This window comes from Ciconia boyciana, chromosome 9 (genome assembly GCF_034638445.1).
Source record: "Ciconia boyciana chromosome 9, ASM3463844v1, whole genome shotgun sequence".
Lineage (NCBI taxonomy): Eukaryota > Metazoa > Chordata > Aves > Ciconiiformes > Ciconiidae > Ciconia > Ciconia boyciana.
Genome location: NC_132942.1, coordinates 20,042,263 through 20,069,321, shown reverse-complemented (window position 1 = coordinate 20,069,321; position 27,059 = coordinate 20,042,263). Strand labels below are relative to the sequence as shown.

The 27,059-nt window shown below is 40.1% G+C and overlaps 1 protein-coding gene across 1 annotated transcript in view; it reads right to left on the bottom strand.

Annotated features, from left to right (window-relative positions):
• The window catches only part of CTNNA1 (catenin alpha 1), a 121,813-nt gene that overhangs the window by 71,343 nt on the left and 23,411 nt on the right, over nucleotides 1-27,059 (bottom strand). Inside the window, exons 4-7 of the mRNA XM_072872072.1 lie at nucleotides 24,383-24,549; nucleotides 23,476-23,595; nucleotides 21,223-21,489; nucleotides 18,328-18,531 (exon numbers count right to left, since the gene is read on the bottom strand). Coding sequence (XP_072728173.1) covers nucleotides 18,328-18,531; nucleotides 21,223-21,489; nucleotides 23,476-23,595; nucleotides 24,383-24,549 — 758 coding nt within the window. The remainder of the gene's footprint in view (nucleotides 1-18,327; nucleotides 18,532-21,222; nucleotides 21,490-23,475; nucleotides 23,596-24,382; nucleotides 24,550-27,059) is intronic.

Genomic DNA, 27,059 nt, shown 5'->3' with positions numbered 1-27,059 from the left:
AAGAGCCAGAGATATTAAAGCATCATCTATGTTGTCCTCAGGATAAGACAACATGCTTCTGTAAAGACGTGGAACTACCTGTTGATCCAGTCTAGCCCTGAAGCATGCCGTCCCCAAATGAACAGCAACATCTATTGTACCAAGGTCTACAGAGACTTAGGATTAACTCCATGCTTGAAATTCTGGCTGAGTAATTTGAAGGTTAAAGAATTCCTCCTCAATCTTTCCAGATAGTCCTGAAGATGGAAATAGCTGCGCCACTGCTTCCAGGTAGGACAGACACCTAGCTTAGGACCCAGGGAAGCAGCAGACCACTCACTGCAAGGCAGACCTGGAGCACAGGCAGCCAAGTCTGGTAACTCCTAATGACAGCTGGAAGCTCTATAGGTATCAAGTGTATATCTTTAGGGTTCAGGCCTTCAAGAATGTAACAGCCACAGGGCAGGCAAGAAGAGAAAGCCATCTCCAGTTTATATTCTTCTCTATGGATTACTGCTTTAGCTCTGGGACATCTATTAGCACCATGGCAGCTGTCGAACTTGGAAATAAGAGTTTTGGATACATGACAGATGCCTTTTGCCTGCAATTAGCATCCAGTCCTAGACACCAGAAACTTCAAAAAAGGCTAAGGTTAGACGTTTGATTAGGTTGAACTACAGAAAAACAAAAATACAGTGAGCTTTGGCAGGTACTACATCTCTAACATGACACTATGTTCCGAGCAAAACAAAAATAACAGGTATCTTTGACAACTACTATAGTCTATAGTGACAGTTAACTTTTAGGAGGTGTCTGTACATCCTTTACCGAAACTACAAAGTAGCATGCTCAATGTCGCACGTGTAATGAGCTTTTGCCAGCTATTACTCTCTGCCTGTGAGTGGAGAGCAAGTCTCTAGACCAGCTAAAATATATCAGTCCTTTGGATGAAGGACATCTGCTGCCCATAGTTAAAATAATTAAACACCCACATAGTCCACTGCGTAACAATGTAACAATGACATCGGGACTAAGGCATTTCAGCTATTTACAGACAACGCATGCAACTTCAATATACCTTCAATGCTAGGAACTGCTGAAGAAGTTGCAATGCCATTTCCACTCAAAGTTTTGGTTTTGTCAGCGATGTAGGTATTTGATGACAAATCTGAAACCTGGAGAAAACCACCACCGTGTTCCAAATCTGAAAAGTGTTTATGGAATGAATTCAAAGCTCCTGTTCCCATGCTGCAGAGACGTACCCTTACCAGCAGGGACTGGGACAGCGAACACCACCTGACACACAGCGAGGTTCTCGTGCAAAAACCACTTGCACAAAAGCAGTAACATTACATGGAGACCTGCAACATGAAAGTGTCCAGCACCCTCCTCTAACGCAACTCAAGACTACCCCAGGATCCTCCCGTGACTAACAACTGTCTGACAGTATGCTGTAAAACATGGCAGACAAATGAAAGCAGTGACAAAGTGGAGAACGACTCCAGTGCACCGCGCAGATAAATTTCAGGGATATTACCCCTTCATATCTCCAACTGTCTATGGACAACAATTAACTTGACAAAGCATGCCAATGAGAGTGTCCAGAGACACATAAAAAAGTTTTATACTACATTCAAATGAGCTGATGCTACTAGACTACACACTGCTTTCTTCTTCTTAGTGGGCACTTGATCATTTGAATATACCACAGTAAAAGCTGCATCATCAAAAAAGGAACTTCCCAACACCTACTTTTACAGTCCATTTATTCAAAAATAGTAATCTTCATCAGGCAAATTAGTAAGTGATCATAAGCTTTAAAAAACAGTTTCAATTGTTTATGCAAACCTAGCTACATTGCAGCACATTCTGTTCACTGCAATTCCTCTGTCTTCAACCTGTGCTGTAACAGTCAAGAACAAAATTTAGTCTGTACCCACTGACCATCAGACACCCACTGGGAACCATGAAAATACAAGGAAACCACTCCAAAAAGTTGAGGTTACATAAATAACAAAACAACCCAACCAGAATGTTTAAGAACATTCTTCTAAAACATTAATTATGCACACATATGCAATGAATAAAAAAACCACAATAGAAGTGTGACACTAAATCCACCTGAAACAACATGAAATACATGCAACCAATGATCCTGGGGTACTAATTGAAAGCAATATTTAAAAATCAAAATTAAATCTCAAAAAACCCCACACCCCATTAATGAGAAAGTTTACCTATAGAGGGCAGAAAAACTTCTAAAACTTCAGTTTCAAGAAGGGTTTGGGCCTCTGCACAGAGATAGTTTCAAGGATATAGATACCAGTCTTGGTACCAGACTCCTCTGTTATTATATTAACCAATAACTTAATGTTATCTTTATCTATATAAAACTACATCCGCTCTGACCATATCATCTTACCCTAAACCTATGTCTGTTAAAATTGTGTGCCTACTACTTTACAACTGCCTTTTTCTGAGGTTTTTACCCATTACCATCTGCAGGTCATCCATCTTGCACTCAGGCATTTCCTGGTCATCTAAACCTCCAGCTAGTCCAAGTATTGCTCAGTTACCATAAATCAATTTAAATGGGTAAACTATAGTAATATTTTTAGTAACTTTAATCCTGGTTTGTTTGTTGGTTTTGGGGGTTTTATGGTTTGTTTTTTTTAAAAAATAATTACTATATACTGTTTTCTACATTTGCTTATGCAAGACAAATGCTTTAAACCACTGAAAGAATTGGGACTAAATGGCAAGTGCACATACTTGACACAGATTGCTCACAGACACAAGGTGCAAAATATGATAAAGAACGAGAAAAGGTTTCAGTGATCTGAGCCTGGGGAAAAAAAACCCCACACCATTCTAAGCAGAAAAGAGGATGACTTTGTAACTATTAAAACAGCTTCTACCGAGGCCATTACACAGCCTGATTTCTATTTTGACAAGTGGTTTGGTTATTTCTTTTTTTATGTTATGCAGTTATAATCAGAAAAGGCCTATTCTACCACTATGTTATCAAAAGCATTCCACTGCCTTTGAAACAGGTATTTCAAATTAGTAACGTATTTTCAGTATCTTCATTCATATAAAATAAAAAAAAACCCTCCAAAAGTCTTACTGCCTCATGAGAGCTATAATTTGCAACTTCACTCTTGCAGAGTCTGTTCCCTAACAAAAAAGGAACATCAGGAAAACACACAAGTTAGTCTTCTTCCAAATTTCATAACATCTTTTAACTTTAATGGTAGCTGACCAAAATCCTCAGGACTACTCCACACTAAAACCCATTCCTAATCCCTGTAACTTGCTCCAGAATTCCCACTCGAGGGCAATGCTGGGAGCAGCAGAAAACGCTGGGTCTGGTTAGCAGACACTGAGGTTCGTTTGTAAGCAGTTCACATCTTAAGGACAATCAAATCTCCACCATATGAAGTGATAAATTTCATCTCCAGCCCATGCAGGAACCCAGTTACTAACATGTATATACATACCTACATCCACATACCTCTTGTGCTCCAGCTGCAGGGGTAACTAGCAATTTCATTCAAATATCTTCACAGGCAACAGTAACTGAGCAAGTCCTCTTTTAAGCAATGGTGAAATCAAACCTTTAAAATTACTGTCTAGTGCTATAAATGTATTATTTCTTGAGGGGAAGAAGTGGTATTGCACCAGCACAATTATATGCACTATTATTTTCACCTGTGATGTGGGGGAGGAGGGGGAGGGATGAAGAGAGCTGTCTGTCTGGTCTGGAAAACAACAGATTCTCAAACATTTTGTACTAATTTTGTAACACTACCAGGTAATGGAGCTACCACTGGTGTTCTCTTAAGGCTTATTCTCATATCTAAAGAAGTTAACAGCATAGGTTTTATGACACAGAGCACACAGGTTCTACACCTCTGCAACACATTTCCACCACTGAGGCAAAAATATCTATTCATACAGATAAGTAATAGCAGGAAAGTGCCAGGGTGCCAAGAAAATCATCCTGCAACAACATGCATCTTTTTCTTAAGAGCTCAAAAGAAAACTGAAATTGGCAATAATACATCATATGCTAAAACTGAGTTTTCATTGAACTGAGTTTTCCTAGTTTCCATTAAATCATGATGCTGGGGCAAAGTTAGGACTCTACAAGCCAGACTTGGACCCAGCATTAACAAAGCAAATATACATTTTGCAAAAGATTTCAGGCAAGAGGTTTATGTTTCTTGCTACCTTGAACACATTTTCTAGTTGAGCTCTGAGAGCCAGGTTGAAGGGCTCTAACTTGCACCTGGTTAAGTTTGCCAGGTCCTCACCTACCCTTCAAGCAGCACACTTCCTCCTCAGGACTTCCATGAGATGGCAGTTCATGCCTAGTCAACAGATGGGAGGCAGAAGAGTGCCTAGGCTCTATTTTACACAACTCCAGATGTAAAGAGGTTATTTTGCAGTGGGTCTGGCATCCTACTTCTTCAGGAGTTAGCAAGCTTTTATTCCTCTTCTCTTCCCTACCCACTGTCAGCAGGCAGGGTATGTGCCAGAGCTGGGGCTCAGGACTCCAGCAACCCAGGTCCAGGCTGCTCCGCTGCAGCCGGCTGCACCTCTACACCACAAGGGCTGACCAGGCAGGTGTCTCCTCCTGGGCCATCCTGGACCACAGCCCCAAGCCCCAGCTCCTGCCAACCCAGCAGAGAGCAGAAGCAGCCATGCAATGGAAAAGCAGCAAGTCGGCACCATGCTGCAACAAACAGCCCTCCGCAGTCTTATGACGTGGGCCTACGCAGACCCTAGAGATGTATCATGATTGCTGATAAAAGCTCTATTTTAAATCTACAGTGTTTCTTCATGCAGCATGCAGGAGAAAACGACGGTGGATCACCCCTGATTGCTGTGCAACCAGGCGAGGCCTAATCCAGGCTGCTCATGAATGACAACCAAGGAGCTCAAGGAGGGCAGCACAATATTTTGTCAATACTTATAGCGGTTTCCTCACAAGCGATTTTGTTGAATGACGACTAGTTAAGCTTGGCTACAGGTCAATTCATCTCACTTTCAGTACGGCTGGGTAGATGGGAGTAGCAGGATAGATGGGGCAACATTTCAGAATACCAAATCAGAGCGACAAAACACTTCTGCAGGATCCACGAGACTGGGGCTGGTGAGTAATCCGCTACTGCGGAGCTGCCTTTACAGGCTTAATTTTTCATTTTGATGTTAATTAGTAATCTTATCTAAAGAATATCTCAAGTTTTTCCTTTGCAAATTACGTGAACTAATAGAACTATATCCAGAAATATGAAAAGGAGGCTGAAGTTTACACCCGCAGTAATTGTAAGAGCCTTGAAATATTTTTATCATATTTTTATCATATTTTACATGCATGTGAAAGGCTTTAGAAATAGAACAACTAAAATTGGAACAACACAGACCCCTGCAAAACTCAGAGTGAGCCAAGACAGCATATGCCCTTTCCAAGGGGAAGGGAAAGCATTATAAATCTGGGAATAAAGCCACCTAACTCCTGGCAAGACAGCTCAGAGAAACAGATAATAAAACAATCCTACCAATACAGTCATAAGACATTCAAAGCTAGAATTAATGTATCTTTTATTCATTATTAGAAATATAAATAGCTTTAGTTTGTGACAGATTTTTACGTATTTCCTGTAGGAAGGGATTCAGCAGCCTTAACCTGCAATATAGCAACAAAAAAACTGGATATGAAGTTGCCTTTGACAGGAAGCAAAAGGCATTAAAAACTGGAAATAGCATCAAAAGCTGACTAACTGTCGAGGGACTAGCTACCACGTACTTCCAGCCTTACCAGCACCAAAAAGCAGACGTATCTCCTCTCCCTCCCACACATGCAATCTCAGTAACTTCACTTGCCTCCACAGAAGACAAGATTGCTTGAAACAAGAATGCCCTCACTGACCACGAGGTCGGCACCACTAGTTGCAATTAAAAGAAAGCCAGCAACCTTATTCGCATCACCTCCATTTACCTAAGGCAAGCGACTCACAGAGGAATCGTGCAGGATTAAAAAGGCACTAAAAACGTGGCATGTGTAACGTCATCCTTTACAGAGACACTATCAAGCCATTATTTACTAAGCTAAGTAATTAGCCAGCCACCCTTGCAGATAATGAGAATGCATTAAAGTACTTAAAATTCCAGCACAAGCCTGACACATACAAAGTGGCTGCCCTTCTTCAAAAGAAAACAAATGTCAAAGGAAATAAACCATTTAGGAACAGTCAGCACATCTGAGGTGGAGCGGGAAGGTAGCATCACCTATGGAAAGTGTTCAGAAAAAGGAAGTAAAGCAAAGCAGAGAGCTATGGGATGCAGAGGTATTTCTCATTTGTATTGTATCAGCCTCTACTTGTAAAGAAATAATTAGATAGATAACTTAAGTTAGCATTAGATAGATGATAAAGCAGCAGCTATTCAAAACAAACAATTAATGTACACAACTGTACAATCTGGCACAGAAAAACAGGGGAATTGAACATACTTAAGCTGACAGTGATCTGAAAAACCCAGCTAGTTAAATTCGGTTTTACACCAAGAAATAAGCTTTAATTGATTATACACTTCACTGCAGTATAGTACTGCAAGCACCCTTCCCTTTACATAGGCACTGCTCCAGAAGTGGGTAATATAACCAAAGTCATAGAGCAAGTTTAGAAAATGCTTAAAATAAATTAATCCATCTACTGGAAATGACACTAGGAATACTCACAGGGGATACAAGTTCCCTGTGTACTTGATATAGTCCTGTTCTTTAAAAAAAAGGCTTCCTGAACTCCAGCTGAGAGTACCCATGTTTGGTTGGGGTTTGTTTTGTTTTGTTTTGTTTGGGTTTGGTGGTTTGTTTTTGGGTTTTTTTTTCTTTTTTTTTTTTTTTGGGGGGGGGGGGGGAGGGGGGGAGCAGGGGGAGATGTTTCCACAGCACTACAAAACTGATTGGGGATAAAAATTTAGAGGAAGCTTAGAGATTTTGGCACCTGTCACCAAAAAGCCAGTTTTACATTCTCTGTGAATAAGTCTTCATGATAGCGTATGGGGGAGTATAAGGACATGAAGATTTGCAGCTTAATTACTACCTTTTTCTCTACAAGCATATTCCTCATAGGATCTCCTCATTCATTTTAGTCGCAGTTCCCATAGTAGAGTCCCACAGCATCTGCATATACAGGAGCAGCCTTTCAGGGTGAGAAAAGCTGTATATGACAACAGAAATGGGAGATGAGCAGACCACCATATCCAGGCAAGCCTGGGCAGCGATCGTACCCACAGCTACAAAAGAGCCAAGCCTGCTTCAAAACCAGCTCTTGCAACACAAGAACATAAATTTTTAAGTTTGTTAAGGCCCTGCCTTCCTCAATTAAAAGATGCCACAGGAAGAAACGCGACCATCTTGTAGGCCATTAGCTCCAAAGGGGTCAACCGCTCAGGCGCGAGACAGAAGGGCTTTCAACTTCTTTCTTTTTTAAAGAGTCTAGTTACTTCTGCATTAACTTCTCATTTTCTTGGCTTTTTTCAGCCAGTGACCTCTAGAATCTGGATTCTTTGACTCCTGGAAAGGTGCCCAAAAACTCATTCTGCCTCTAAGGAAATTCACTATTTGGCATTTAAGAGGAACAGTATCAAATAATACAGCTGCAGTCTTATTTTGTACTTGACATCAGAGCTCTCATGTCACCTTTTCCCCCAAAATGACTCAATAAAGACAGTCCTCAAAGGAGAAGTTCAAAGGCATAGCAGGAAAGAGCAAGCAAGCCCCATATTAGAAATTTTTCCCTGCACAGTCCAAGAAGCTGACTGGTAAGGTGGGGAAGATACAAACATGAACCTTTTGAAAAAAAGGAAATAAAATTGAAGCCACAGACACAGAAGCCGCCTGTAATGTAGCCAGTTGCTCAACATCTGCACAAGTTGAATTAATTGCTGGGGTTTAGTTAAGATGTTTTGAATAAAATTAATGCATGCTTAAAAACAATGCACAGTATTAGGTTAAAAAATGTGGGGATAGCATGTAAATGGAGGTATATGACTTGGGCCACCACTGACATTCACAGCTGTAATTCAACTGCTGGGAAGCTTGAAAAGGAGAAACATCCATCAAAACCTTCCAACACTACATACAGGACAGATTATGTGTGCTACAAACAAGTCCCAAGACTATGTTCTTACTCAGGAAACAGGATTTTTTAAAAGCATCATATGCCAATGTCGCTAATTAATATCTGGAACGAACCTGAAACCTGTCAATACAAATGGTCACCAGTTGATATCAAGAAAGACCCCGAACAAGGGCACTTGCCTGCTGCCTGAACACCTTAGCCTAGCAGAGCTAGTAAATTGGTCTACAACTGCGAAGACTAACTTGTTTGCGTCCACAAGAACTGTACCTCATCTCTCTCCAGTTATTCCACTGCACACTCCCACATCACCCGCATTTCCTTTGCTCCACAGAGATACTTAGCTCTCAAGATACCATACCTACAAAGTTAAACAGTTTCTAAACCAAGAACCTTTCTTTTCAAAGCCTTCCCCCCCCCCGAGCTACTAGGCTTCATTTTCCAAGTTCTTTTTGCAGGTTTCATGAAGTAACTGATAATGTCAATTCAAGTTATCATATTCAGTAAGCCACAGATGACAGCACCTCAGGCATACAGAAGAGATTCTGAACTGAGAAGCAATTTTTTTTTTCCTGGCCACATATGGCAGCAGTAGAGCACCCAATGAATGGCAAAAACCTTTTTTCTTGACAGTCAGAGGTTAACATATATGCAGTATGAGTCAATAATCCACAAATGGTTGCACATCACACAGCATTTGCATTCAATCTGAAACATGCAGATGTTAAAGAAAAATACACTCAATTTATGAAAGGCATAGTTATTTGTGAAAGCAAGTTCAGAAGCGTACGATTTTGCCTTTTCACTGACTACTGCTAATTTTGCAAATGCCCTGGCTTTCCCCTTATGGCCTGATGCCCAGGGAAAACTTTTTTCAATTGGCACTGAGGAAAATGCATCTTTTAGCACACCTTTGCAAGGAAGTTCTTGGCCTGAGAGTCTATAGGTTTGTTGCTATTATTGTAAAGAAACCACTCTTTTGGAGTGCCAATTCAGCAAGAATAGTTTTTGAGTATACAGTCTCCAAAGTCATAAAGTAAGTCTTTTCAAATAGCTTTGAGCAGATTTTTAATCCTGGCATATACAAGTTGTCTCTGCTCTTTCTCCTCTGCCTATTTGCCTCTAACTACTTGTCCCTCCTGCTGAAGAAACATGTCCCTGGTGCAGACCAGAAGGAAGCCAAAATTTTCTCCTCTCTTTCAACAGCTTTCCAAGTTACAGCTTAACCCTCATCCTTTCCTCAGACATGAAGATTAAGTCACTCTCCCATCTCTATTTACATTCAGGAGGGCTGCTGCTACTTGGATAAGCCACAAATGCTAATTATTCTGTATTGATTCAGTTGGCTTTCTGGGACAAAGTAGCTCTAAAGCTCCAGGACACATTATAAGCATTACAGAACATCAGCTTTCTTACACAGGATAAAACAGGTTAAGCAAAGAGCATGGTCTAGATATTAAACACCACATCTATAATAGAAATTCTAGGTTCCCATCAAGACCTCTACTGCTTGCATCGGTATCTATAAAAAAGGTGAAGAGATACTGGAAAGCCAAAAAAAAAAATTGAAGACAGCATAATGGTTTTGCATATAACCAGAGAACTGGAAAGGATGTAAGTGGTATGAGACAATAACACGGACATGTGTATACACAGACAGCAAATGTCCTCATTCTCTCACTTCATTGTCTTCTGAATCCCATCTTACAGAAAGATAGGTACCTGATCCAGAGTTTATATTAGATCAAGGCTAAAGAAAATAGGGGAAGTCCAGGACTTGAGATGCAGGTATTTTGTTGGAATGCAAGAACTATAGTATTCCAGCTTTGTAATAATTCCATCATCCCTTTCCTCCAACAAGAGAAATTCAAAAGCCCAGTTGTGTGTGTAATACTTCTGCACACTGAGAGCATGATCCTGCTGGAGGCTAGAAGACTGCTTATCCACAGATCAGTAGTCAATGTGCAAACTTACATGCTCTGTTCCATCTATACTCCTCAATTTTAGCTTTGAGAGAATACTCAAGTATCACCAAATGGAGCTTCATTAGGGGTGACTATATATGTAATCCTACATAGGCAGATAGAGTTCAAATATTTTCCTACAAAACGGTAGAGTTCAAATCAATTAAGTCACAAAACACAGAATTTTAGAGCAGAATCCATGCATAGCATTACATTAGATTAAGGAAGGTCTGGATTTATAATGTAATATTAGAAGATATTAGGTATGTGTTAACATTGGAGATAGACATATGTCTAACAAGAAAGGAAAAACAGATGTTTCATCAATACAAACCTAAAGGGGTGGGGGAGGAAAGGAGGGATCGGGTAGGATGGAAGCCTTCACTGCCACATAAGGTATCTACAGGACTCAGTTCTCAAGTTTAGAGATAGCATTAGACTTCAGTTCTGCTGCAAACATGAATGGAGTAAGTATTGTAATTGAGGGCAGAAACATATATTAAGAGTCTACAACAAAAATGCTGAAAAGCATGGAAAGATGGCAAGGTTGAGTACTGCTGTACAAGACAGTTTAGACTAAGTCCCAGCTACTGTCAAATCTATTCAATTTAAGAGTTATTACTAGCAATTTTGCACCAAACAAGCAGCAAAGGCTGAAGGTAGTGGCTGGAAGAGAGCAATGATTTAAAATTTCAATAGACTGCTAAGCTTGTGTGGAACTAGAGTTCAGGTGTGAGTGTTGGGCTTTGTTGGGTTTCTTTAAGTAGGCATAAAGCCAGCCATATACTTCTTTAAGAAATGCATTCTCACTGCATAGCGCAAACACTGCCTGGGGCCTGAAAAAGTATTCAGGACTTTCAAGTTGTGCCACTTGCATAAATGAATTGGTAGCCTCAGCAGAGGCTGGCTGCACTGACGTTTACCACCAGCCATGACAAACAGCTGGAGCCCAGATGTGCTACCCTCCCTCCCCTCTGAGGCCGAGCACCCTCATTGCAGCAGTTGTTCAGGCTCTCTAAACCAGCAATTCCACATTCACATCAGGATGAGCTCAGAGTAACTGCTGGGATGACAGGGAGCTCTAGAGAGCTTTAAAACCCAAAGCTCACAAGGCTGATAAAGCATGAGCTGGCTTCTGTTTATTTCCACAGGCCCTTGTATTACTACCTAAGAAATAAAAGTTCCCAGAATGTCTTCTGAAAACATACCCCCTGCTAAGTCCCAAACCAGGATGATGTTGGGTAAGCAACCTGGAAGCTAGTTTCTGTGGCGTGAAAATGCCCAACTGACACAGTGTGAAATTCTCATCATCTGCACAGGGCTTCACTCACAAGTATGCTGGATTATTTACTCCATGTCAGCCTGTAAGCATTAAACTTAAAAACTGTATCACTTCAGAACTGTTGTGTTTCTGAAAGCAGCATCTTTGTCAAACTGATAATGTCTGGAAATTAGTGCCCAGCATAACAGCATAGCTCTCTTTACTGAACAGCAAAGTCTGTGACAGGAAAACCCATCCAGGCCTTCAAACCATGTCCATCACATCAGCATTCAAGCATCTTAAATTGACAGAAACAATATTTTTAAAAAAAGTGTATATTATCTCAAGGCAGAATTTTTATCAGCATCTTTATCATAAATATGGATCAGTCTGCCATTTTAATTCACATCTATTTCCACAGAAACAGTTACTTTCATTAAAAGGGCTATGCAAGAGCCTTTCAAATATATAGATACATGCTGTAAATAAGTTTTACAGTCATGTGAAAAGTCACACACATTCCTTTCCAAGCTTGGATCCTTGATGGGAATACAAAGCTGTGGATCAACATTGTTAATAGGCAAATGCATAATGAAAACACATCTCCATCCTGTAAATCACAAGTATGTCAGGAGTAGAAATAACCTTCACTGGTAGTTCTGAAGACAAAGTTATTTATCCCAAAAGATACTGAATAGATAAGCTAGGCACTTTCTTGCCCATTCATTTTCAAGCATCAGAGAGGCTCAAAGAAGCTTAGGGAAGAAGAGTAAAACAGTGCAATTAAGATTGAGGAAACAGTACTTGTTTGGAGTAGTGCATTTCCATAAGCACACTAAACACAGAAACAAGGTGCAAAACAAGCATTTAGCAAGTTATGAGACCTCCAAGTCTAAAACCAGAAGTGTTGAGACCTACTTCAGATATCCTCAGAGCCAAACCACACTGGCCAGCATGCAAGAGTTCCTACTAGGTAGTGTAGTGCAGCAACCTGGGCTTCAACCACCTCACTTACCTTCGAGTCATGCTATACTACTGTAAATTAGATTAAAAATCTAACATTAAAAGAAATACAGCTCCCACCCCCAAACACACCCAGCTATGGTACTCAACCACTTGAGGCCAAACAGAAGATGGAAACTGGGGGGGGGAATCAGCCGAAGTAATCAGTGCCTGGAATGCCTGCTCTGAAACCAGCCCCCAATGGTTTTTCTCCATTTGCTGCCAAGCACCTCTAATGCAATCCAGACAGTCAAGGACACAGTCGGAATGTTAATATGAAAGCATTAAAATTCCCATTGAAATAGGACCTGTCAAGCTACTTTATGTAACATGATTTATCGTTTCCAAATGTAGTAACAAGGGATTTTATCGTACAAGAGCATGTCGTACACAATGGGGCTCTGGGTTTGCATTCCACACTAGCCAAACTAGAATTTCTGACAAAGTTTATGCTAGTACATGTCTGAGTTACTGGTGTGTGTATGAAAGGGTAGCTATTTGCATTAGAAATTGATGGGGTACAGAATATACTTAAAATCAGAGCTCTCTGCACATTTCTGTGCATACTAAATAGAACTGGACACCTCTGATCACTGCTGCTTGAATGGCTCTAAAACAGTGCTTATGGAAATAAGCCGAACTGTCCCCATCCCTCAGGGCACTTGCATCAAGCAATAAAAATGGACTGTCAAAAGCTTAAGAAAGTTTTTATTTCCAGTCTTTCATGTCAATCGGACAACTGATGTCTTCTGCAAATTCAACACAGTCAAACTGAGAGCAGACTGGAAACTTCTGGTTAAGTTTCCAGCAGATGGCCTGCACTTTCTAACCCGCTAAACCCCAACTTCAAAACCCCACCCTTGAAAACCATGATCTCCTATGCTTACCATATTTAACACAGCAGCCAAAAATCAAGGCAAGCTGCCCAAGTTCTGCACTAATAACATCCATGGAGAGTTACAGCACAGAGCATATACCCTGTCACGACTTAAAGTTTGTGGATTTTTGTATCTGTAGACACCATTTTCTTACCTCTTCATTCTACATACCAGCTTCTCAGAAATGCTGAAATATTTCAGCTCTATCAGCCCACTGTTTTTTATGCATTCACTTTAAGTAGTTTAGATAATGTAACCACAATGAAAACTACATGTATAAATTTGAGGCAGAGTTGACTAGTACAGTACAGAAAAGCAGAGACGTTGACAAGAATTGTACCTGCTCTCTATACTGGGAGAGGTATCACACCAGCTGCTAGTGCAAAGGCAACACTGGGATAAATTGGTAGTAATGTCAAAAAAATATTCTGCTTCATACTTTTTATTTGGAGCAAACTGCAACCGGTCAATGTCAACCCACACGAGATAATGGAGTTAGACACAAAAGACTGTTTCTGTTGTATTTTGTTATATTGCTGCACTCAGGATCTTAGCTTTCTTACTAACTTCTTCATTGGTGTACTATTAATCTTGAACATCATTCAAGTAGATGCTTTGTTCTGTCCTCTTCCCCTGCCTAAATCTGGTATCAATGTCCAACTAAACTCAAACATGCTTTGAATTTTTTCATTTAATTAATAAAATACACATCAAGAATGCCTGACTGCAACAGATCACACAAAGATCTGGATCTTGCTATCAATTAGTTCTATTACAAAAACTTAGCTACAGCTGATGTGGTCAACTTATTGCATTCCAGGAAGTTGATCCCAGATCCAAGACCTTGGACTACTCTTTTACAACAATAGTCAGAATCAATAATGAATTTTTTTAGGCCTTCCCATCCTTGCTCTGCCATTCAGCACTAGCAATAAGAATCAAGCTTACTCCAAGTAATAACAATCAAACACATATAGACATTCGTGTTTGCTATTTCAATCCAGGAGGGATGCGCAATGCAAGTTTAAAAAGGAAAACTGTTTTCTGTTGGAATCGTGAGAAGTGAGCAAAAGCCATAATAGAAACCAGCTCTCCCTAGGTGACGTGGAAGATGAGAGGAAAAAAGCTAAAGAATCAGATGCTACAATTAAGGGATGAACAGCCAGCATTTTAAGGAATGTGGCTTATAAACCAAGAGGCTGGATAATAAAATGGGAGATGAAGTTCAGTGGACATAGGTAATAAGTGATGCACAAGGGAAAGACCATCTAACTTAACATGCACAGAAACAGACTCTTACCACTATGACTCAGAAGCTAAATCTTGATGGTAGCCTTTTCATCAAGATACCACCTCAGTGTTCAGCAGCTATCAGAAAGCAAATCAAGTGTTAGGCATTGTTAATACAGGACTAAAGAACAAAAGCAGAACATACCATGACACTGCCTGAATCCTGAATGGCAGATGCAGTTCTGGTCCTCAAATCTCAAAAGGAATCTGGAGATCCAGACAAGGCACAGGAGGAGATCGCAGAATGTATCTACACCAGCATTTTGGCTCAGATCAGAAATGCACTTTTGAAATTCACCTCCCAATCACTGCTGCTTCACACACTGTGATTCTCATCTCAGAGCTTTTTTGGGCCACAAGCTGGATTCTCTGAGTGAATCTAAACAAGGAGACAGCCACCACCACACCAAATACTAACTAGCACCCAGTCCACAGGACTAGGCTAAAATCAGCTGATGCAAACTTCTGTGAAATGCAGATAAGCACAGGCATCGAGTCCCAATTCACTCTACAAATCCCATCCTAATCCACCACACTGTTTGATAATGAGGGCACAGCCAAAGCTGAGAGGAGGTGTTGAATATCTTGTTTATGGCAAGCACCTAATAAAACTAAGACACTTCATTCTGGGGAAGTTAAGACCAAAGTCTCCTACATGATACAGCTCCGAAACAACAGAAGTGGCATAGAAAAGGATGAGAAGAGAGACCTGCCTAGGGTCTTTTCCTAAGTGAGGTGGAGGAAACATCCAATGGAACAGGCAGCAGGTTGTTCTGCTTCAAAACAAGAGGAGATGTTTCTTCACACAGCACCTATTTAAGCAGGAGAACTCCTTGGTAATAAGATTATGGATGCTGTAAGTTTATAAAGGTTCAGAAAGAAACTATACAGATTCATTGGGGAAAGTCCATTAAAAGGCATTAAACACAGTCAGCAATGCTAGCTCTGGAAGTACCTGAGCTGCAGACTGCTAGCACTTAGGGAATACTTTGGGCAAGTAAAACTACACACCTCCCTTGTTACTGTCCTCTTTCTTGTAGGCATCCACTATTGACCACTGTCGAGACAGGATACTGGCCTTGATGTACAAAATTTAGTGCGAGCAAGTCTGGCTACTCTTGAAAATGGCAGGATAGTTGTGCCAGATGGAAAAGGAAATAAAACGCACACCAATCTAAGAAAAGGGGATACAAACTTCTGTAACAAACTACTAGACAAGGAAATCTTGCCCTTCTTTTCAGGGCACAACCACAGGCTTCATCACTATGCCAGCAGATGCAGCAAGGGTCCTGATCTGCATCTGCTGCTGATCCTACAATTCAGTTTATTACTGAAAACTGTTATTCAGATAGAAACTTCTGCCACACATTGTAATACAGCCTGCAATGCTTGCAGACTTACAGGCCCTTGGGGACAGGCCCAGACACACAGTTAAACTATGGGTCCAAAACACTAAACTTTGAGTTATAAACTGTCTAGGAAACAGCCTTTTTATTGCCAGAGATCTGAAAGAAAACCCAAAAGCTAGAGGAAGTCACTAAAACAGAAGGCATTTAAAAGCAAGAGGAAATCTGCCTCAAGACATTCTTCTGCTTCAACCTTTCCAGTGTATTCCTCATCCAGTCTTCTCTCTGAATTTTTACACTTGGCCAATAAGTACCTCTTATTCTAGCACTCAGATAAGATTTATGATGCACTGCAAGTGCTGTGCAATTAACAGATTTAATGCCCGATTCATTTCCTTCTTCAAAGGAGAAGAGCACAACAGGAGATGGCTGGGTAGCGTAGCTGTGGCTATACCATACATATACATGATACAACATTTCTTTTACCACTACTGTAAGTCAGCACATCCCTACTCTTCCTGTAGATGTATGAAACCTTTTTCACTGTTTAGATTCCCAACTATTATTCATTCTTCAGCTTAACCATTGAGGGTTTTTTCTACCCTCAGTATGCATTTTTTACACACCATCCCACATTTTCACCATAATTTATCAATTGCTTTTTCCACTCCATTTCACTGACTTTCTAATCTCATTTCCCCAACTACACTGTCTACAATTATAACATAGCAGTGACTTTAAAAAATTCAGTATGCTCCACTAATTTCACAATGTGTTAAAAGAGATAATACAGGGAATACATTCTTTCCATCTCAGTGTGATTACTTTAACTTGCATATCAGAGACAACAGTACACAGCTGAGGAAGAGGACAGACATTTCTGCAAAAGAAAGTCAGAGCTCTACAATCTTACACAGGTATTGACCAACTTTCAATGACAGAAATGCCAAGATCAAGCATTTACCTCTTCCACATTTTTAATTAGCATTTGTGGATGTTTTATTCTGAATCACGCTGATAGGGCTTCATCCAATCCAGCAGCACATTCATTTGAGGGATTATTACAGATGCATCATATACTAATAAAATACCCTGCTCTGAAAGGAATTTTAAGTGGCACAACTTAGCGGCTTGCTTCCCAGCAGCAGTCTTAACTTCTACATAATGTCAATGCTGAGCACAAGCTACTTTCACAAACAATTAAGAAGTACCTAGCTCAGCCTGCAAGCTATATAAGACTTGGCTTTCAGTTTTATTCAGTTACTTTGTCCTTGTCTTTGGTAAAGAGAAATCCTTGTTTTACATTCTCTCTACCACACACTGCATCTGTTCTCCAAATTATACCCCCCTAATCCGTACATGGCAGCCTTCGGACCAGTTTTACCCTATGCTGAAGTAGTTTTCGCCAAAAGATTTGAAGGTAAGGGACATAACACAGCGATGTTCCTAAATAAATTCTACTGTCTAAAAAAAAAAAAAGCTCTCTGAACTGAGTTTTACCTCAAACATGCTCAAAAGCATAAATAAGGCTTTGCCTCATCCCGTTAAGATTTCTTCAGCCAATTTTACTTGCCACAGTGCTACAAGCCACATAGCTAGCTTAAATTGTTGCCATTTCTGCAACTTCTCATCTGAATTAAACTTTAACAGTATTTAAGTTTAAAGACTAGACAGTCTAAATCTTATGATATCCCAACCGCATCTGTCAACACAGCAAGAGCTATTCAGATTAAAACCCACTGGGATAAGAACAGAGAGGTAATGGAGGGCAGGGACGTCCGATATTATATCACGATGCCCTCAAATGCAGAAGGTCATCCACATGACATGACACTTACTCCAACTGTAAAAACACTCTCAAGCTTCAAATACTATGTGCACATTAAATGCCTAAACACTGGAAGAAAACTGCTCACAGTCCATTATTTATACTGAACTGTTCTCAGGACTTCTTACTAAATATTTAACTTCGTACATCACCTCTACACAAACTGAGTAGTAACAGTAATTAACTTGATTCTGAGAATCTGTGCCTTTAGCTAAAAAGATGACACAGTTAAACTTTCCAAGCTTCAAAAGAAGTGAAGAAGTACTTCTTTTTCCATAAGCCAAGTTACCTTATGTAAACCGAGGTGAAAAAACAGACTAATTCTATTGATTTTCTATACAAACCAATACTAACAGTCATAAAATAAAAACAGTGCTGAAGGGTTAACACTTTATGATGATAATAGCTGCTTGTAAGACTAGAGATAAAATTTAAGATAAGTATCATTGATGATTTAAGTATGTTTGATCCTGCCTCCTGACAAACCTTTCAGGACTATTGGTTACTGTTCAAATTCTGTTCCGGAACAGAACAAACCAGCTTTGAGACACATAGCTTCGATTCCACGTTTCAGATAATCACATGGAGTTAAAAACCACACAAACTAAACAAGCAGAAGAGAAGATACTCACATTCCCCATGTATTCTGAAAGTAAATCCTGCAAGGCCTGTCGCACTGCATTACACTCAGCAACTATACGTTCCCGTCGGTCATCACGTGTGCAGGATGAATCAGCCATCAGCGCTGCTCCGCTAATGATGCTCTCCAGGCGCTCTTCCAGGGAAGGCCTAAAACGTTCTTCACTGAAGGTCGATGGATCCACAATAATTTGTTTCTGGTAAAATAAAGGTTTTAGAAATTAGTAATCAGACCAAGCAGTAAGTTACTGTAAAGTCATCAAGATAACCAATGTTTACAGCAAACCCGTGATTGGGCATAAAAGGCAAACAACCACACAATTTTGGCACCAAATATGATTTTCACGAGTAGTTTCATAAAATTACTAAAAGGTTTCCCAGCAGATTACATTGCTAGTCATTTCTTGTGCTGCTGTGACAGCTAAACAAGACTTGGCCACAGGAAGCCTCGTTACACGAATGGCAAAAATCAAACGTGCCAGCACAAATAAAGTTCAAAGTACAGAACTCTTCTTAACTACATGTCAATCCGGACATGCCTTCACTAGTTAACTTGTCAGATATAATTATCCTATCATGAATAAAAAAACCAAGGAAAACAAACATCCAAAATTAGCCCTATATATAGTGCTCTCTTGTCCTAGTTTATCCAGTCTTTTTTCTCTTCACCATTATGCAGGTAAATACAACAGTATTCTCAAAAATTCTCGAAGTGAAACATCAACACAAATGTTTCAGACAGCACAGAAATCAATTTCTTCATGGCAGAAAACTATCACAGGTTTATCATGACAGAGTATTACTAAGCACAGCTCATACTGAGAGACTTAAGGCTGAAACAGCAGCACTGATATATCTGCTTTTCAAGGGGACAATACCACCACCCACAGAAGTTCACTAGGAAGAAGCAGTGTAGTATTTATCACCTTACGAGTACTTTCACGTGGTTTACTTAAACAGGTTTGCAATTTATTAAGGAAAAATTATCTGGCCATTTCAAAGTTTGGTGGTTTGTTTAGGGTTTGGGTGGGTTTTCTTCCCACTACAGGGGCAGGAAGGAAGGATGTTGCTAACTCTTCATATAAAAGCAGTCCCAAAGTTTTTTGAAATGGGAGTTTTTGCCATCAGTTTGTATGTCAGCTAACTTCAAAAGTGTCACAACCACTACTTCTCCCGCCAGCCAGCACATTTCAACTCCCTACAGAGTATCCATGTGGCCTTCGCAGCAGGATTAGAACATGGCACGTGTTCTCCAACACACTCCTCATTTTTCCTGAAACTTTTAGCTGTGCAGATAATACAGTGGTAGTATGCTACAACTCCAGAACTGCACCATCAAAACCAGAGATAATGATTATCTTGTTATCTTCTAGTAGCCATTTAATATTTTACCATCACAGTAAAAACACTGGAGTATTTGGGGGCGTGTGTGTGCAAAGCCTCTATTACAAAAGCGCAATAACACTCAAACGTTAGCAGGAAATGAAGTGCAGGGATAACATCTGCCGAGAACCTGAACACATTTGTTTTGTCAGCCTCCTTTGGCAGGAATGAGATGACAAAGCTATCGCAGACAACATGCATTGAAGCTGGCCTGCTGAACAAGCCCTCTACTATTAGAGAGCCTCACAAAGTGGAACTAAAAGGTCAAAAGCTCCATGTGAACCGCAACACTCAAAAAAGTCTCTGGCCATACATAGAGAGTTCATATAGTAAAACATGGCCATGTATCAGAAATCACATGAAATGGTTTGAGCTAGATTAGCCAATCCATGAACCTGAACTGAATTGCTTCTTCAATTCTACGTACCCAAGTCAGTCCTTAACATTGTATGCTGTTACAGGAGCTGCCTTCCCCTCCCAGATACCTGCTCAAACCTGCGATCCCTTGGGTGCTAGCCTGAGGCACATTCTTAAGACTTACATAGCTGAACATACAACTGATGGAATTTAAGAAAAGCAGACTTAAAACCAAAATCATAGTCACAAAGATCAAGACAACTATGACATCCTCTTGTTACCCAAGAGGTCACATAAAAAGGCTTCACACTGGGCACAGGGAGAACTCAAATAGTACTTTATCCTGGTAAAAGAAACATGGCAGAGAAAGTAATGCAGAGGAGGAGCAAGAGTGGTAAGAGCAAGAAGAAGGTGAGCAATACCTGGCAAAAACAAAGGTATTAAACATCTTTTGAGCTATGGCTTTGCAATATTAAATGAAGTTTTAGAGGTAAGTTATAGTGCCAAGGTGTTTAAAATTCAGAGGCTGAATCAGTGGTACACACAGAATACTGGCTTCAAAAGGAAAGTGTTCTCAGTAAAAATGCATGGCTATCCTCAGTAACTTACTGAATGCAAGATAAAGAATATGACAGATCAGTACAACACAGTGTGACATGACTTCATTCCCAACCAAAGATGATATTAGAACTTCACACTTCATGTTCCTCTCAATACATAGTTTGGGCAATTCCAAATACGTTATTCACTTTTAGTAAGTCATTTCTGTCACCTACAAGAATACATTACATTGATTATTTCATATATATTTATTTCAAATAAACCGAGGGCTTACATCTAATATAGCAGTAGGCTAACTGCTATTTCAGAGCAAGTTTAACTTGACAGCCTTCAATCACCAAGAACTGCATATATAAACTTTCTACATTCCATCAATCCTAGTTTGGAAAAAGACTTTTTAAAAAAATAAAAGCTTATTTGACCTTGGAATTGCTGTATTTCAGTAGAAAACGATCTTTCAGGCAATATAAATAAAAGCAAGCTGTTGCTAGTAAGTCAGGTGAAAGAACACAAGAGTTGGAGGGGGGTTTTTTGTTTGTTTGGGTTTTTTTTTTTTTTTGTTTTTACATAAAGGGTTCAAAACTTACATCAAAGTTGTTCAGAGCATAAGCCAGCTCTCCACCTCCACCCTGCTGCTGGGCAGCATCATCTGATGCAGTTGCTTGAGCTGCATTCGAGATGCCCGTGACTGCCTGCTGAAGCTGTTTGTAGATCAAGTCTCTGTTAGCTTTGTAAGCAGCTACATCAGGGTGCTGCAGACAGGCCTGGGATGCCGTATAAAGAATGGGAACATTCTTTTGCAGAATTCCTCTGGCTGCCGCCATTTGATCACGGTGACCCACATCTTTCAATTCCTATTAGGAAAATTAAGGAAAAAAAGCATTTGAGAACATTCCCCACATTTAACATCCATACACTGTCTCCCTGCACCTTCAAAAAAAAAAAAAAGGCAAGTTCTTTGCCTAGTATGCTCAAATCTATCTTCTGATTGAATATCCCTATAAGGGCTCAACTAAAGTCAAAACACAACAGCTTCATAAAGACAAAAAAAAAAGTACCACCGTAGGGCAAGTCACAACTCCACAATTGAAAATCTGAGGTTGGATTTTTGCTCCCACAGTAGACAATCAGCATTTTGAAAGCTGGTAACACCTATAAATCAGGTGGACACAGAAGTTGTGAGCATACATTTTTCTCCCCACTCCTTCCAGTTCACATTGCATCTACAGAATCACAAAGAAACCTAAATCCTCAAAACAGAACACCTTACATTTTTAGATAACTTAAGAACCAAGCTGATTTTTAACTATCAAATAAACAAGAGGCTTCCCCTGCAACCTTGTCTTGCAGTTGCACAAGCAGCAAGATCTTCTTTAAATTAAACTCCAAGACTCACAACCAGAACTTTTTCATCACACCTTGAAGATGGAAGCTTACTCTCCTCAAGAGACTTGTGTACTTAATTTTAGAATAACATAATCTCATTCAACTTCTTGTTCATCTCCAATGAGATGAAATTAACCCAATGACTACAATTACCACTAATTTAAGATTAGCAAGCAAGTCCACAGGTCTTTTCCAAACACTCACTGCTGCAATTCTCTGAAGTCCCCTCACTTCTGTTTTGGAACAGAAGCACTATGAATAGATAAAGCTTCCGAGTCCAGCATGAGCAGTAAGTTTATAAAAGGAAGAATGAACACAGTTATTAGCAGTATGAACATTTTAAAGTTACCTCTTAAATCTTATGAAGAGGTGATGAAAATGAAGAAGAGGGCTGCCTTACTGAGAAAAGGAAAAAAATCTGACAGACTCTTCAAAATGAATGGGTAATATGTGACCTCTAAGATGCACACTAAGCAGGGAGGGCACTCCAAGCAGGCTTACAGATTTAGTACAACCACTTCCCCTAGTGTGGAACAATCCATCACAAAGCAGTTTAAGGACATTTATTGCATTGCCATCACAACCCTACTCCCATTTACTGCAATCAGATTTTAGATACATAACCAACTGGCTATTCATTTTAGACTGTACCCAGTTTATTTTCACAGATGAATCTGTGCAAAAAAACCAAGCAGTGTCAGAGGTGCATAAGCAGTTTCGGTTTGTATATACCAGCAGAACAAACAAGAAATGCTCTACAAGAATTATGCTATTTCTGATAAGTGCTCACACCTCTGCTTTCTTTTGAAAACTTACCTACACAAGAATGAGTCACAACAGTGCTGTTGAACAAAACAAGTTTTATGCACAATTTAAGGCTAAGCACAAGCTATCCAAACACAGAACATACACATAACAAACAGGATTTTAAACTCCTTCTCAAATGGGCATTTCAGTGCAAGCATCGCCACTCACTTGCTTGGAAAGAGTTGTAATTCTGTGCCCAGCCATGACTTTTGCTCCCTGTTTAAATGGACATGTTCAGTCCATCTGTGCAAACCACAAAGGCAGTGTGGTAAGTGCACCAGACACCGAGTCACACCTCAATTCTCTTTCCTTACCCACACCTGCACTGCTTCAAAATGGGAAGTGCAAGTCTTGGGAAGCAGCATTTCACTAAGGTACTAAAGCATTAACATAAACAAATGCTACTAGAACAAATTCTGTCAGAAGCAGTACACTACAGGTGAGCAGACTTTCTACTTACCAGGCAAGCTCAAATATTCCTAAACACAGCAGAGTGCAACACAAAGTACTTGGCAATAAAGTAAAACAAAACCAAAGTATTAGCAGCAATGGGTACTGTCCAAGAGCAGCAAGGCTGCCTTATTTTCACATTTTGAAAAAGAAAAAGAAGAAATAATATACAGAATAAAGAGCTGCCATGACTATACCTGTTGTCTTTTGGCTGCCATTATGTTAAGCTTGTCCACTTCTGGTTTGAGGGCTTTGTACTGGATACCTAAATCCTGCTCCGTGCCAGCATTTCTTAGTTTCAAGATACCTTCTTCCACCTAATAGAATATATATTCACATATTTTTCCAAGTAATACAGTCCACAGTTCAGGAAGTAATTCAGAATGTACTTCATAGCAGACAGAGAAAGCAATCTTCCTCTGTCGCCTTTTATTTTTTGGAGAGAGATACTTCAAAGGCTAATAGTACTCAAGGCTTAGCTACTACTTCATAGTCACCAGCTACCAGAGACAGCCAAGTACACACATTTGAAAGAGTATGAAGGAGCTCAGGGCCCCGGCAGAGCTGCGGCAGTGGCTGAAGGGCACAAGGAGAGTCCTCAAAGCCCTGCCACAAAAGCGGGCCCAGTATTGAATCTCATTTCATTTCAAATTCTGTACAAGCCACCCACCCACCCTCTTGCTCATGGGAAGAGAGGGCTTCCTCAAATATTTCACATTCATTTTATTTAGTCTACCGGAGCTACTCATCCCTAGTAGCTACAAGGGAGTACTGGAAAGCCAAATTATTTCTTTAAGGTGAAAAAAAGCTGGTTATCACCTGCTGTTGCAGACCATAGTGCATTTAGTTTCAATACTAAACATCCAGAATAAAGTACAACACAGTGTCAAAAGCTACTGACGATGAGTGTAAAAAAAGTGACAAACACCTATTGCACATGTTTTTCTCAGAGGAAAAACCCTAAAAACCTCCCTGCTCCAGAAGCGAGCCGCTGACAGTGCACGCACTGGGGTCAGCACACATGCATGAATCTAAGCCACTTAACAGAGCGCACCTGGCATGCCAGGCACAGCAAAGTGAATCACAGCAAAGAACTACACTTACTACTTTAAGTTGAACAAGCAGCTTGTAGACATCTGCCATGTCAGCCAAAATCAGCAGTCGAGTAACAGCGGAGAGGAGGGCGCGTGCTGCTCGGACCATGTTCCCTCGTTTCACAGAGGAGCAGGGGTCATCTGCAAACTCCCCCGAAGCGCTCTTCATCAAGTCACCTGCACAAGTGGAAAACATGGTCTGACTTTAACATGACACAGCATTTCTTAAGGAACTGTAAAGATTCCTGGGCAAGCCAATCTAAGCCTTGAAAACAAAATGAGTTTGCTTAAATACAGCCAGCAATTAAGATTGCATGTAGCTACCTCAAAGTATGGTTACCACATGGTACCAGGGTAGAGGGGCTTGTACAGGGAGAAAGGGCTGGGAAATAACACTTTGGTCCTTATTTCCAATTGTACAGGTGTTTTAACATGCCAGAATCCTCTGGAGAGGCAAATTCAGCATGCCTTTGCTATTACATGCGGGACTGCAGTTATTTCAAACTGCAATGCTTTCAAAGCTTAAGCAAAAGCTTTGATTTGTGTGCGTGTAGGAGTTAAGCAGAAAGCAGCAGAAAGTACTGTAAACACACAAGGAAACACCACAGCTCATGGGACTGTAAACAACTCCGAGCAATGACCTGGCTGGATAAGCCCTGGTTTGCATTCAAAGCAAGGCACCGCTTAGTAAAACGCTTCAACATTTCATAGCCTGTGGGTCTGCATCTGGTGCAGGAGGAAAGAATTTGGGTTTCAGATAGTAACAATGCAATTGGTTAACTATGAAAAGCAAAGGCCACTTTACACAGCTAGAGAAATTCCTCCAGAAGGCATTTGGAAAGCATAAAAGTAATGTCTGCATATAGTCAGAGGAGTAAGTTTTGGATTTCTCCCCCCCTTTCTGGTGCAGCATTTTGCTTCCAGTACCACAGTTCCTACAGAGCAGCAAGTTCTGGAATCCACATTATTATTCTTGGATCAATTTGCATTTCAGAAACATTTGGTGAACAGCTAGGATTTAGTTTAGAAAATGCTAGGTACTCAAGGCCAAAGATCTGTGGGCAACTGGAGATGACCAGAAAGCAGGCAAGCTGTGTTATAAACACAAACTGCTGTGTCAGAGGCTTCCCAAACCTGTATGAAAAAGTGTCCATATGGCCAAATGTCAAAACAAAAATAACATGTCTCAGACAAGAAGACAAGAACCTCAAATAGCGCTTCACAAGCGAAAGCTGACAGTGACTCCCATCGAGCCCACTACCAAATAGGGCTGGGAGAGATTTCCACCAAAATATCCTGCCAGTGGCTTGCCTGCTCCCACAGCTAGGCAATCAGTGCAGTGTATCCCCAGTATGGGAAGTGTTTCAATCTTAATGACTTTTTTTTAAAACTACTATTTTAACTACTCAAAAATACCTACAACTGGAGAGCCTGGGGTTAACCATCCACATACTTACCATTAAGCAATTAATATCTTGCCCTAGAAGAGTTTCTAGCACCCAAGCACTCTACACCTTCATAGCTAAATACAGCCCAAACACAGCTGCCAGCCTGTCCAAGCAACTACATCAAGATACTCAATTTTGTTCAAATGCTCCCTCCTATGTAACACCCTTCCATCATCTTAAATAATACGACAAAGAGTGGCATATAACATTTTACGATAAAAAAATATGCTACTTCAGTATTGTGGCATATGAAAAAAGCTTCTGTCCAAGTACAGACCAGCTATAAATATCATATCCCTTACCCAACTTTGAGGAACACAACTCATTATTTTAACAAGCGTTAAGAGCCTCAGATTTCCAGATGGGTGAAAGACAACGCATCTCCAATGCTGAAAAACGGTAACCAGCCATGAGATTACAAAACCCCTATGCAGCTGATATAAAGACCCTTTCTTTATTCCTTCTGGAAGAGGCTAATAATAGTGAAATTAATGTCACCACCACAAGTACGGAATCTATTAACAATCTCAGGATTTAAGGATATATGCCAGAAACAAAATTCACTACAAATATTTCATCCCTTATTTACTTATATGTAAAATTCCCACATTTCCAAATCCCAAGAGAGAAGAATGTTCTTTTACTGTATTCCCTATTTAAAACAAGTTAGTGAGGTGGCCACTCCATCTGCAACTCAGAAATTGCTAACAAGGTTAAAAACCAAAATTATCCTCTACCCATCTCTTAAATTGCAACCTTACAAGCCAGTCCTGAAATAAAATGCTATTCCTTTTTATTTTAATGAAAGACTTCAAAAGATTTAGTGAGTTTGAAACAGCTTGTCAGGGTGTCAAAAGATAACCAGCTTCCCAGAATTAAAGGAAGATTATATTTAAAAGTTGTTACATATATATATTTTTTTGCAAATTAAAGAAAGCTGGCTTTCTGACTTCTTTTATAAAGAAAAAGCAACATGGAGCAGTTATTTTGGCTAGATTCAAAGGGTAAGAGGGAACTCTGCCCTGGCCTAAGCATGCAATTACTGCATTATGTGTGCGCCTTAGCAGTTCAAATTGGATCCAGCATAACGGTCTCATTTCCAAATCTGAACCAGAGGTAACACAGCAAGTTTGAAAGCAAGATTTCAAGAGTTAAAAGAAATACACTGCAGAAGAGTCAGACTATGAGGCTCAGATTATACAGCTGGTATGAATTCTTATATGAGTAATCTATTTTTTC